Raw genomic sequence first — 13446 nt, 5'->3', positions numbered from 1 at the left:
CATAACCGGACTGGAAGTACTCGAGAGAGCTGAGAGCAATTAAAGATGCTAAATAAAAAGCTATTTCAAGTTTGTTCTTGGAAACAGCCGTCGTTTACAACCATGTTGAGCTTGTGGATACCTTCGGGCTAAGACGTCTTTTTCATGGGCGGCGCCCTTGATAGCGCTCTGAAGAAAGAAGTTTATGACGTGCATGCGCCGACGTCACGACGCATCTTGCAGCGTAGAAAACTACTCGTTCATACCTCATTTCCAAAGAATTGACCTCTGAAGTCAATGTCTGCGATGATGTGCAGTAACGGCTTGACTTGCATGCAGTTGTATTTGATTTCACAATTTACAGATGTGCGACCATCTTTACAGCCTAAAACTAGGACTTCAAGAATACCGGCACTAAGCTCAGTTCTTGTTACGATCTTACACGCTTTCCAGCTCATTTCTGCCAGCCAGACGTCGAATATTACAGTAAGAAAGCTCACAAAAGAAAATCATTCAGTCGCTGTGAGTGTCCCTCCATCACCTGGGTTCCGCGACGCAGCTTGGTGAGTAGACATCGCTAGTCGTCGCAATAAGTCATCACGAAATCAGCCTGAATTGAGAGGGACTTGCTAGAGAGAGCTTTCTACAAGGTCCACGCGGCTAGGACAAGACACCTGCGGCAGGAAGGGTTCGGACGGAACACACTGAGAAAGGGATGACTAGTATCCTGGCACCACGTCCATCTCGGCGTACGTCTCCAGTTCCAGCGCTGCCGCTTCGAGCGCCGCCTTACAGTCCGCCCAGGGCTGCTGTTGCTGGGCGACGGCCACCGACGCCGGGTCGCCGAAGACCATCTCTCCGGGCACCGTCACGTGATGATCGACGCAGGCGTCATCGGTCTCGGCGCCCGCTCCGTAGAGGAGTTCGAACGTCTGCACTGCGCTAGAAGACGAGCAGGCGGGCGTCGTAGCAGTCGGAATGCACAAGGACGTGGCCTCCGTCGCTCCCGGACCGAAGCACGTCCACCAGTCGGGGCTCGTGGCCGAAGCCACCGATCCGTTAGCGGAACCGTCCACGGCGACTCCGCTTCCAGCACCAAAGAGGTCTTCTTCCAGCTGCAAGGCCGCGGCCGCCGCGGCGTCCTCGGAGCTCCGGAACCGGTCCAGCTGCTGCTCGAGGTCCAGGTCACTCTCGTTGAGGATCCACGACAGGTCGCTCTTGAGGGTGTCCCCGAGATCTCCGCAGACGTCGTCCAGGTTCTGCGAAGCCGCGGCCGTGGTCGCTCCGCCGACACCAGCGGAGTCCATGACCACGACGGCGGCCGGGTCGACGCGTTCGACGATGACCGCCGGTCCGCTGCTGTTGTGGCCTTGAAGGGGGATGGTCACGGGTGGCTGCTTGGCTTTGGAGGCTCCGCGGTCTCTGCGGTTCCGCTTGGAGCCCCCGGTAGCGGCGCCCGGCGCTCCGGGCTGCCGCTGCGCGGGTCGTCGCTTCTTGAAGACGCCATCGACCAGAGAGTCGGCGTAGACGGGGTCCAACCTCCAGAACCCACCCTTGCCGGGCTCGTCCTTGCTCCGCGGCACCTTGATGAAGCACTTGTTGAGCGACAGGTTGTGACGGATCGAGTTCTGCGGAGAATTTGGTACAAATGCGTGTCGGCAACAAAGCGTATATCGTGCATGCCAAAGAAAACGTAATTGGCGGAAATTGAAAAAAAAAAAACAACCCGTTGAAGACGTATTTTGGTCTTTTAAAAAAATATTCTTTTATAAGACATGTTTTTTGCGCGGTGAACGATGATCTAATCTATAAACAAAAGCTGCTTACCGCGGCAAATAAAATATTAATTCCGATTGCCGTCACCTACAAAATGCTTAAACTGACTGTTGCCAGGTAAACCTCCGGATTTCCTCAGTCATAAAAGATAGAAAGATATGTTCACAACCTATTTTTCTTTAAATACATGCCTGGCTGGTCGACGACAGCTTTGCCAGGTAGCACCCAACTGTTAAAGCAATGCCATTTTCTTGTTTTGGTCGAGCATTGTACATTGCTCTTAATGTCAATTTTTTTCTGAAGTTTGTGAAACGTTAGGTACATATAAACGCTGCAGTGACATTTAAACAATAGTTATGCAACTTTAGCTAAAATGGTAATGTAACTACTGCGATGCCAGACGCGCCAATTGTGAGAGTACACAACTTCAATCACAGCTGTGCGAGGAGCATGGGACAGTAAGGGCGACATTAAGCATTGCAATTGAGCTAATACTTGCAACTCATACACAAACCTTCGAACTGATACCTTAGCCTCAAGCTTATATAAAAGCCAGACAGAACGAGGAACGGCGTCCCATAAGTGACAATGGTGAATCGGTAATAAATAAATCTTTCTGACTAAGTTTCGGGGCTATGCATGCAATCCATGACAGGTACCATTTAAGAGATTCATGGTAAAATTCTGCTATTTGAGTATAAGATGATTAGTGTAAGAACCGACGGAAAAGTTTTGGAACACAATGCTTGAAACATATTCGCAATGTTTTTACAGCGACAGCTGTTAAGCGTTCGCTCCTGGGTTTCGCGTCGTAGTAGGATGTCGTTGTTTTTCGTACTCGTCGGTGTAAAAGGTGGGTGCGTTGCCATGGGAACCAATCGGAGGGTGGTTACTATGCAAGAAGGAAAGTGTCACGTGAGCGGAGACATACATAACAGGTGGGTCGTTTCCACGGGAACCATATTATAACTGTATTTATGTTTAATTTGAACATTAATGTTAGCAATACGACATATACACTGTCTGTCATGATCTTTGGCAGTGGCATAACGTTCCAATGGGACATTGAAGTTTCTGCAGCTTACGTAACAATACATAACGTTACTGTAATGTTCGGTGCTACCCTGCTGCCCGGTGCTACCCGGCTTATTCTGCGATGAATGGTCCTATATCAGAATTGTCTGCCTTTTGCAAGACTGCCAGTCTGAGTTGTGCGTCTTTGTGCTATTGCGTTGTTGAGTCCGGCAGAGGCTGACACAGTGCGCTACCCACCTGCCAGCTCGGATCCGCGTTGCGGTAGTAGAGGAAGTTCTCGCGTATCCACTTGTAGATGGCGCTCAGCGTCATCTTGTTCTTGTTGGCCTTCATGGCCATACATATGAGTGTCGCGTACGAGTAAGGGGGCTTGCTAGAGCCCTGGTTCTTGTAGTCGGGCTCTTCGGCTGCAACTGCTGCCGCACATCTGCGCACGGGCGAGAGTGAAGAAGAGAACGTGAGATCTCCTGTAGAGGGCGTCAAAGTGAGGCGAGCAAATGAGGATGAAACCTTTGTTCAGTCACGTGAACAGGTAGCTCGTGTAAGGGGCTATTGCGTAAACAGCTTCATTGTTCTTTTTGAACGGGAACAAAGGATTTTTTTCTTTCTGTGGGTGCTCTGGAAGCGGCGCGCTGATGAATTCGCGTGTGTAAGAGCCTCATAGCGCGCTTTAACAAAGCTTAATGCCCTGTACACAAATATGAACCCGCGCGTTAGCTATACATTTCGCTGTACATTGTCCTTTGCAGTTTTTTAAATCGCTAAGCGTTGCGAACTGAAACGCATATTTCCAACTAGCCCGCACTTCTGCCTTAATAAGTTCTCTGTACATTTTATTCAATCTTAGAGCGAAATCACTAATACGTTCACCAACACGGACCAAGAATCTTGTCAACGTACATACAGGGTTAATCAAAAATTGCCAGGTCACAGGGCCTGCTTTTCAGCGGCATGTCCCGCCACGTATGATAGCAATAAAGCTATAAAGGTTCTCAGAGGTGAGAATGATACATCTATCTTCAGTTCAGATTTTGGGGTTTTGGGGTACCATAACTGCCCAGCTATAGGCTAGAAAGCAGACCCTGTGGCCTGGAACTTTCGACCTACTCTGTACGTACGATCTTCTGCCGTTAACTAGGAATCCGAGTTACTCTACCGAGCTTATTCGAGTTACTTGGGTAAGTTCGGAAAAGCGTCGCACCAGCTGCGCGAGACGTTGCTTCGTAAAAAGCAGTATGGGTCGCACAATCCCTAGCTACCGGTGGCTGTGGCAGAAACAGCAACCTGTAAATGCAGTGGCGCATCTTTTAACCACTGCACTGGTAGAGGCATGAGGACTTGCCGTCATCTATGAATGTTAAGTAGAGAATGACCAATTCTGCATACATGGACATTAACCCACTAAAGAGATCGCGTCATACCTTTAAGGCGAAGCTTAAGTGCCCTGTCCAATTCAAGAATGAACACCTGCTTCCCCCCCCCCCCCCCCAGATCTGCTAGAGTGGCATTAGAGGGAGTGGCACCTGAAAGGGGTATTCACCACGGCTTAATAAGATTTACCACGGGGTCATGAAAATGGGTAGACGCCCTTGGCTGGAGGGCATTCTTTGAGGGGCAGCTGCCGCTCCGCTCTTGAGTTGTATCCGGCTGTAGTGACGGGTTAGAGAGATGCGCTGTACTAACCCGCTTTCTCAAGGCGTTATTCCTTACAAAAATTTCTTTAGACAGTCTATAGACTGTCCATAGACTTCTGTATAAAAAGTCTATATACTCTCTATAGACAAACCCCAGAGAACAGTCTATACAAATCTTGTAGACAGTCGATAGACAATCTATAGATATATGGCCATACGGTTTTAGTAGACTTTTGTCTATGGGCAGTCTGTAGAATGAATAGACAAGAAAAAATATCTATAGGAAGACGATAGAGTCTATAAGAAGTCTGTAGATTCACTACAGACCAAACTTCGATAGAGATTGGCTTGTGCTAACCCGCGCTCTATTGTAGGGCACTTGCCTGGAGACGGCGCTTTGGGCTGACCCATGCAGGGCTGCCTTGGAGGCGGCCGCCACGCATCCGGATCCGCATCCTGGAGGGCTGGCCGGTGGCGTCGGCGGGGTGGGCGCCCCGATGCGGGTCATGATGTTCAGGTTCTGCAGCCAGTGCAGGCTGGTCAGGGCGTCGTCCACGTTGCCATCGGCGGTGGACATGCTGCGCGTACACGGAGGCGAATGAGAGGAATCGCGCGGTGTCAAAATTAAAAGAAAACGACAATTTATGTTTTATCTTTACCAAAAAAAAAAACATTCGAGCTCAGCTTACGTGGTGCGACGGCACTACGCTGTTCAAGGTCGTCACCGCATGATCATGTCAACCATATATTTTACTCATACCTTTTTTTACTGAAATGTTCAAACAGCTGTGTGGCAGAGACAGACAGACGGACGGATAGGATGATGATGATTAATTTTTGTAGCGTAAGGGCATCTGTGGCCAAAGAGCGCCATGGCACGAGTTTTTTTCTTGTTCTACTCAAGGTGGGGTCAAAGACCTAAAGAAGCCGAGCACTAGGCAAGGGAAAGCTTGTACCCACTGTATCACCGGTGGGTACCTGGCGGCACAGGGGATTGAACCCCACACCTGCCGCCTGTGAGGCGGATGCTAAAATGACTAGGCCACCACTGCGGTTCAGATAGGTATGTAGGTTAGTAGGCAGGCAGAGGTAGACAGGACGGACGGACGGACGGACGGACGGACGGACGGACGGACGGACGGACGGACGGACGGACAGAAGGACAGACGGACAGACGGACAGACAGACAGACAGACAGACAGACAGACAGACAGACAGACAGACAGACAGACAGACAGACAGACAGACAGACAGACAGACAGACAGACAGACAGACAGACAGACAGACAGACAGACAGACTATAGTCAACTTGACATTTATATTGCTATGGCGAAAGCTGTCACCTTGCCAGCAAGTATTAATCCCAATATTGCTTCGTGCCGAGCCACAGCTTAGCTTCTTTCAGCCCACGGATCATTAGCTCTATGCGGCAGCACTGCAGGCTCCAACGCCACGACTGAGTCCCCACTTAAAGCGCACGTGTTCTTTTTTCGCACGTCTTTTAAAAGTGTAATCACAACACATTGACTATCTACACGCCCAAGACTGCATACTCACTTGGGGTTCTCGGACAGCGGCGCAACCTGGTGGCCAATGGTGGAAGAGTCGGGTAGTGGGCAGCGAACCCTCCAGTTGCTCGCCAGGCGCTCCGCTGCTTCGTCCTTGGAGATGTTCGTGAGCTCCGCCGCAGTTGACACCATCGGCCGCCGCCGCCGGATGGCGCCACCAACCAAGGATGCTGCGTAAACGCATTGGCGGGCACACGTTTTAGGCTATGCGGCGGTTCGATGCTCCGGGAACTAATGTTACCAGGAGTACATAAGGAAGACCTGTTTGCGAGCCGGAAATCGAACCTTGCGTATATCGATTTCTGGACGAACTGTGTGCAACGAATGATGAGCACATTAGCGCCAGCGGCTCATAGGGAGAGGTATATTGCTGCTGCAGGAGCGCGCAGTGAAGGCAGTAGGAGGAGCGAAAAACACGGACTTTGCAGTGACTAAAGATAGGTGATGGTAGTAGTAGTAGTAGTAGTAGCAGTAGTAGTAGAAGTGGTGGCGGTGGTGGTGGTAGTAGTGGTAATAGTAGCAGTAATAGTAGTGGTGGTAGTAGTGGTAGTAGTAGTAGCAGTAGTAGTAGCAGCAGTAGTAGTAGTAGTAGAAGTGGTGGCGGTGGTGGTGGTAGCAGTGGTAGTAGTAGCAGTAATAGTAGTGGTAGTAGTAGTAATAGTAGTAGAAGTAGTAGCAGCAGCAGTAGTAGTAGTAGAAGTGGTGGCGGTGGTGGTGGTAGTAGTGGTAGTAGTAGTAGCAGCAGTAGTAGTAGCAGTAGTAGTAGAAGTGGCGGTGGTGGTGGTAGTAGTGGTAGTAGTAGCAGCAATAGTAGTGATAGTAGTAGAAGTAGTAGTAGTAGAAGTGGTGGCGGTGGTGGTAGTAGTAGTGGTAGTAGTAGCAGTAATAGTAGCAGTAGTAGTAGTAGCAGTAGTAGAAGCGGTGGTGGTGGTAGTAGTGGTAGTAGTAGCAGTAATAGTAGTGGTAGTAGTAGTAACAGCAGCAGTAGTAGTAGTAGTAGTAGAAGTGGTGGCGGTGGTGGTGGTAGTAGCGGTAGTAGTATCAATAATAGTAGTAGTAGTAGTAGTAGTAGAAGTAGTAGTAGTAGTAGTGGTGCTAGTAGTAGCAGTAGTAGTAGTAGTAGTATAGCTTTTGTTTGCGGTTTCACACTTTCATGCATTTGTTTTGTGGTTGCTGACCGCTACCTGTAGTTGCCAGTGTGGGGGCCTGCGGCCTTGTCAAGCTGCCTTAATGACAGCTTTTTCTGCTGGCCTCCGGCATCATGTACGTGTGATGCAAATAAAGTTATTATTATTATTATTAGTAGTAGTAGTAGTAGCAGTAGTAGTAGAAGCGAGCGGTGGCGGTGGTGGTGGTAGTAGTAGTAGTAGTAGTAGCAGTAACAGTAGTGGTAGTAGTAGTAGTAATAGTAATAGCAGAAGTGATGGTGGTGAATGTGGTGGTGGTACTAATAAATCGTCTTCTCTGTACAGATTAAAAGAATGAGATTAAGAGAGAAATGAATTTCAATGAGAGGAAATGAGGAGAGGTCGGCCCGGCGGTAGCATGACCCTGGCCTTGGTGCTACTCCACAAGAATGAGATTAATAAAAAGAAGCGGTATGGCTTCTGGGCCTGGGGGCAAGCCTGAAACTTCACCCTCAATCCAAGCAATCGAAGACCTTTGGCATCTTGCTGACTGAATGAAGCTGAGGCTGTGCTTCGGCGATGACAGTAATATAAGAAAAAAAGGTGAGCAAAATGGATGAAGATGCACTGTACTTGATGGGGAGAGGATGTGCAAGCGCCTGTACGAACCATTTCTCTCTTTTTATCGTTCTTGTGACCTCCTAATATTCTGTTTTTGACTTAATCTAATGCTGATCTATTTGTGGCGCTCTGAACATGATGGGTCAAGTTGAGGGAGTTTTCTGTAGTAAGATCACTAATAGACGTTCCAATGCTCTGCTGCGTTAATTATCCTCTTTGATGTTGTCTTTGAAACATTGCTCTCGTCCTACACATCTGCAATGAAATGACGTACTTAAAGGGGCTGTGAAGGGGGCTCTAATAAAGTTGCGGCATGCCTGGGATATTGAAGTCACGAATAGTGTCCAGCAAGGATTTTTTAAATGTGCTTTGTAGAAGCTGAGTTATCTGTAGTTAAAATTTGAATTTCAGCGTCCTTCGCGCCTTTCCCTCTCCTCTCGTCACTTTTTGCACTCTGGAAAGTAGGCGCTCCTTCACCGACCCCTCTCTGCGAGCGGAGCTTCTCGACCCCCCGGAGCTAGGCGGCTTATTGCCGCAGCCACGGTAGCAGCCTGACGTCTGCAAGAATCTAACCAATGGCCACCTCTCACCATGTCTACGCAGATGCGGGGGACGGAGGAGGGGTGCGAGCATGAAAAAGTCGCCGGGAAGGGCTCACCAACTTTGACGCGTGATTGTGGGTCGTCTGCTGCGTGTAGAAGAGTATTATTTGGCTCTGGTTTTCATGGCAACACGGTTCAGTGATTAAGTGAGTTAATGTGCTCTCCTGGGAAGGCGTATCAGAGCCGCTTTAAAGTGTCTTTCACGGCTCCCTCAGATCCGAAGCCACCGACTCGGAAGGTTCAGTGGTGCATCATTTAGTCCAGAGTTTTAGGCTTAACCCCCAACGCGGAAGAGATTCGTAATAAATGAGTAGTTACTCAAAACTCTCCTTCTTAGTCGTTGGCAGCACTTGGGCGGATGCTAATGAGTAAAAACTCCTTTATTACCCGCCATTTACCCTGGAAGTGACTTCCAGAATGCTCGCCGGCACCTGAGGCGACGTTGTCAACGTGTGCCAGCCGCAGCTGCATTACACAGCGTGTTCTAAGGCCAAGGCGCGCTACTGAACACGTATATCCATTCGATGCAGTTTATTTATGACAATTTCCAGTGTAAAGTAAGCTACTGTCAAATTAATTAGGGAGTACTTACTCGATAACGCCCACCTAAAAACAGCTATTCAATTCCAAACAAAGCTATGTAGCTTCCCTTTGCTTATCTACTATAGTCGGATACAACTCAATAACGCAGCGGCTTTTAGCCGTCAAAGGACACCCTTCCAGCCAATGGCGTAGGCACTCTCATGACCCTGCTAGCGTGAACAATGCAGGGAGCGGCGCCACAATGAAGCGGGGGGTCTATATTCGACCATAGAGGGGAAGAGATTATCCCCCTTCATCTACCACTCTCTGCTTTGTCACACTAGCAGGATCATGACAATCAGCGCCGACGCCATTGGCTGGAAGGGGGGCCCTTTAAAACGAAAAAGCAGCTGCGTTCTTGAGTTGTATCCGACTATAGTCACACGTCCAAGTTCAGGTTGACGCCAATAAGTAATTACATGCAATTGACCTCGAGAACAACAAAACTTTCTATTTTAATTTCTACGCTCGCGACTTGTATCAGCTCCCGACACCTCATACACCTCTCTCAGAATGGCGGCGCAAATTAAAGATCGCGAACAGGACAAATGTGAAGAGAACAAAACGCGGGGATGTGCCATTTCAAAGGACGATGACTACAACAACAGCAAGGACAGCCAGAAAAAAAGAAGAGAAGCCATTAAACAACCCTACGCGAAGCCCCGTGCGGCTGAAACACTCCTGCATACGGGCTCACTCCGAATGTATACGCTAGGCTAACAGCGGAGGCGCCTAATTAACATAGTAGGAGGATGGGAAAACCGATAATGCGAAGGCAGAAATGAAAAAAGAAAACAAAAGGGAGAAGACGTCGGGGAAGCCGGAAAGAGAGAGAGAGAGAGAGGTTAAGAAGGAGAAGAAAATCGGCGCAGGCGCGACGCACTTCGGATCAATGCCAGCCCTGAAGTCGAGACGATGGCGATTCGGCAAGAAGAGGCCCAGCGGGCCGCGTCATGCGCGTGAAGGAAGTGTAGGTCGCCGCACTGGTTTCTCTCTCTCTCTCATCCCTCCCCACCTCTCGTTATATTCATCTCAATGTAGTCGTCACGCCACACGTGCGTTCTGCGTGCTTGTACACCCGTCTCTCTCCGTCTCCCACTGGGCGCCGTGTTGCTCACTTCCTATCCATTTCTCATCTTTATATCTCTCCCTCCTCCCTCTCCTACCTCTGTTGCTTTCAGACCACTCTTCCAAGCGTGCTGCTTACTTTCGCCTTCTTCTCCTTCATCCATCTCCCTAACGTTGGATTCCCGTTGACGATATAAGGTGTGAACATTTCGAATGCGTGACTAGACAGCGACAAAACGAAGAAAAAAAAAACGTTTTTAGCTCTTTTCATTTTTTTTCTCTCGCAAGGTGACTAGCTTTGTTTCACGATCGACCTTCGTGCAAAGAGCGGCGTTGCGTCGCCAACTCTCCACTTCCCAGTTGCACTGAGCGAAATAAGTGAGGATGACTAATCTTGCCCATACATCTCAGCACGGTAGCTTTCGTGGGAAAGCTCTATTTCCACACAAAAAAAGAAAAAAAAGGCGAATATTTCAGGCTTGCCTGTATTACAGTGACAAGCCGGTATCATGCAGCATCATCATTATCAGCATCAGTAGCATCAGTATCATCAGTATCAGCATCATCATTATCATCTACGGCTATATGCCGCTTCCATTTCATAACCGCGTGTTCTCTCTCTCTCTCTGGCTCAAGATTTCTCGTACCCCCCAACAGAATCAATTAGGAGTTTATAAACAAGGTTTAATAGAACCAATAATTGCTTCCCATTTCTTTTTTTCAATTATACGCTTCTATTATTCTACGAAATCAAGAAAAACTGAGCATGGGCAACGCATGTAACACGAAGGCAAGATAACAAATAGCGTCAAAGGTAACAAAGTGGATTCCAAGAGGAGGCAAGCACAACAGGGGGGCGTCCAGAAAGTCAGTAACGTGGAGGACAAAGTTTGCGCGCTCAGGTGGCCACATTTGGCATGGCACAGGGTAGGGCTTAATTAGTGGGATAAGGGAGAGGTATTTACCATGCATGATGACGACTATACTCTGCCCTTAAACTGCTTCTCTACCCATTTCCTGATAACTATCCTTTTGCAGCCGACCAAAATCTTTAGTGAGCCTGCGCGACGGCTGCTTTTTCTGCGCTCCTACGCTTTACGACGAAGCAAACTCGCGGGAAAGCTCTACATTAAGCACGGGCTTGGTTATCTTATTATAAATTTTCGCAATTTTGCTCCGCCATAAGGTGCAGGAGCAAAGAAAAAGCGCCCACCCCGCGCACCTCGCTAAAGATTTGGCCGGCTGTACCTATTCTCGCACGCACTTCGCTCTGTGCACCAGAGCGACGACAGAGTGGTTATTAATTAGAGGCAAATATTTCGGTTTCCTGAAACACAGTCCCAATGATAAAGATCTTGTGGCAACTGTCGCTTCAAGGTGGCGGCGGATGTCCCTTTTGTGACGTGTGATAATTTATTTCGTGCCCGCATCACGACTTGTGCGCTCACTGGACGGCAGGAGCATGATGTCACCCAATACATCATTACTCGTACATCACTCAGCGCCTTCCTCTTAACTGTCGTTGATCTCGTGGCTGACTTTCGTAACTAGCGCTTAAGCTGTCACAAGAAGAGCCACGAACCACGTGCCTAACCTTGTGGCGCCTTATAATTAAAAGAAAAAATTTGGGGACCTCTTAACCAAGTTGGTACGCTCGACGCCTACCGCAAGGTCGCCTGAGCACCGGAGAGGAGCGGCTTCCTCGAGCCAGTCTTGGTACAATAGAAGAACGTCAGCAACGAACCCTCCTCCTAGGGTACAACCGGTCAGCGCTCGTGTGAAACAAGCAGCAGCAGCGTTCGGAGAAAGGTCATTGCCCGGACGGCACTGCTCGGGGAGAGCCACCTGCATTGGCGCAGCGAAACGAGTGACAAGCACGTGGTGGCGGCAGGTGCACAGCGGCGAGCCGTCGCCACAGTCTAAAAGGATTAGCGCTGTCGCGCTAATCCTTTTTTAATGCGTGAAGGCCGCTGGCTTCGTGGTTGCTCTAATCCCGGGTCGCACCGTGCGGCGAGATCGGTGAAGAAGAGTACAGCGCTGACGTCCTTGCGCGGGTGTGATAGCCACAGGTTCGAGGACGAACTTGGTGCAGACGACAACGGGGCCGGAAAAGGTGATGACAGCAGCGGCGGCAAGGCGAACTCTTCCAAGAATGGGAGAATACGCAGATGAGGCCCAGCTGTGTGATGGTGTCACCTGAGTGGCGAGGGTGTGTGACCGATGTTGATTTGAGGCCATCTTAGTTGGAAAGAAGGAACATTGCCGGGAGGGGGGGGGGGCACTTCGGACCCTATTGGTCTATGGTTTATGAGGGGTTTAAAGTCCCCAAAGCGACTCAGGCTATGAGAGTTGCCGTAGTGAAGGGCGGGCTCCGGGAATTTCGACCACCTGGGGTTCTTTAACGTGCACTGACATCGCACAGAACACGGGCCTCTAGAATTTCACCTCCATCGAAATTCGACCGCCGCGGCCGGGATCGAACTCGCGTCTTTCGGGCCAGCAGCCGAGCGCCGTAACCACTCAGCCGCCGCGGCGGGCGAAGGGTGTAAGAATAATGAGGGGACTTTTGATTCGGACGATGATGTGAAGAAATAAATGTCATCCTGTAACCGGATTCTTGTATGGGAAGCTTCTTCTACGTGCAGGCAGATAGAATGAACTTACTGAGAATTCCAACTCTCGTTCTTAGAGATTAAAATGCGATAGCATTTAGGTTGCCTGCTATTGTGTCTACAATGAGATTGTAACGTTCTTTTTCCCACCAAAACTTCGCTTGGAACCAGTTCCATTACCCTTAAACAACTTTCCACATTTGCCGTCTTGGGCGCAACCGTATTTTCACGGGGCTGTGCCAGCAGCGTTCTGTTTGGAAGATTTCATACAGGCATCTACTGCGCACTGGTGTGGAAGAGTTCCATACCAGACCGGATAATTTTCATTGGGCGGAGGAATGTGACGTCGCATCTGGTAACGACGCCAACAGATTTCAATGTTATATGGTAATTAGGTGTTCCTGTGAACGTCTGTGACTTCTTCGCCTTATGATAGGAGGCTGGGATCGAATGCTCTCAAAAAGACATTATCCCCGTCAAACCCCACTCATAACTCGCTGCATGGTCCTCAGTTTAGCATCATGTTTCACACTGACTTTGATAATGCATACTGCGTGGTATGCTTTAGCACCTTAAGAGGCAAATAGGGAACTAAATCTTAAACTTCGGAATACTTGGCTGCCGTTCACTTTCAACCGATAACGAGACGGAAATGGGTAAGGTGCAACTAAAGCTCGACGTTTCAGTCATGCTGGACACGTTGTGCCCTATTGTCCTCCGTATACGCACATACTGAGGCGCATGCTAACCTCAGAAAGCAAGCAAAAACGAACTCTGCGCAGCTCCTCGTGTTGCGCATATTACTGTCGATTATGATATTATTGTCGGCATTATTGTAGTT

The 13446-nt window shown here is 49.2% G+C and overlaps 1 protein-coding gene across 1 annotated transcript; it reads right to left on the bottom strand.

Moving 5' to 3' along the window:
• Positions 1 to 537: 537 nt before the first annotated feature.
• LOC144102280 (uncharacterized) lies at positions 538 to 10157 on the bottom strand. The gene is made up of 5 exons (XM_077635583.1): positions 10133 to 10157; positions 5983 to 6163; positions 4808 to 5002; positions 3028 to 3217; positions 538 to 1607 (listed from the first exon to the last, which is right to left on the bottom strand). Exons 1-5 carry the CDS (start codon positions 10155 to 10157, stop codon positions 699 to 701), a joined length of 1500 nt encoding a protein of 499 aa, XP_077491709.1. The 3' UTR covers positions 538 to 698.
• Between the last annotated feature and the right edge of the window lie 3289 nt (positions 10158 to 13446).

This window comes from Amblyomma americanum, chromosome 8 (genome assembly GCF_052857255.1).
Source record: "Amblyomma americanum isolate KBUSLIRL-KWMA chromosome 8, ASM5285725v1, whole genome shotgun sequence".
Taxonomy (NCBI): domain Eukaryota; kingdom Metazoa; phylum Arthropoda; class Arachnida; order Ixodida; family Ixodidae; genus Amblyomma; species Amblyomma americanum.
Note: the sequence above shows the minus strand (reverse complement) of the source record. Positions and strands in the feature narration are given on the sequence as shown.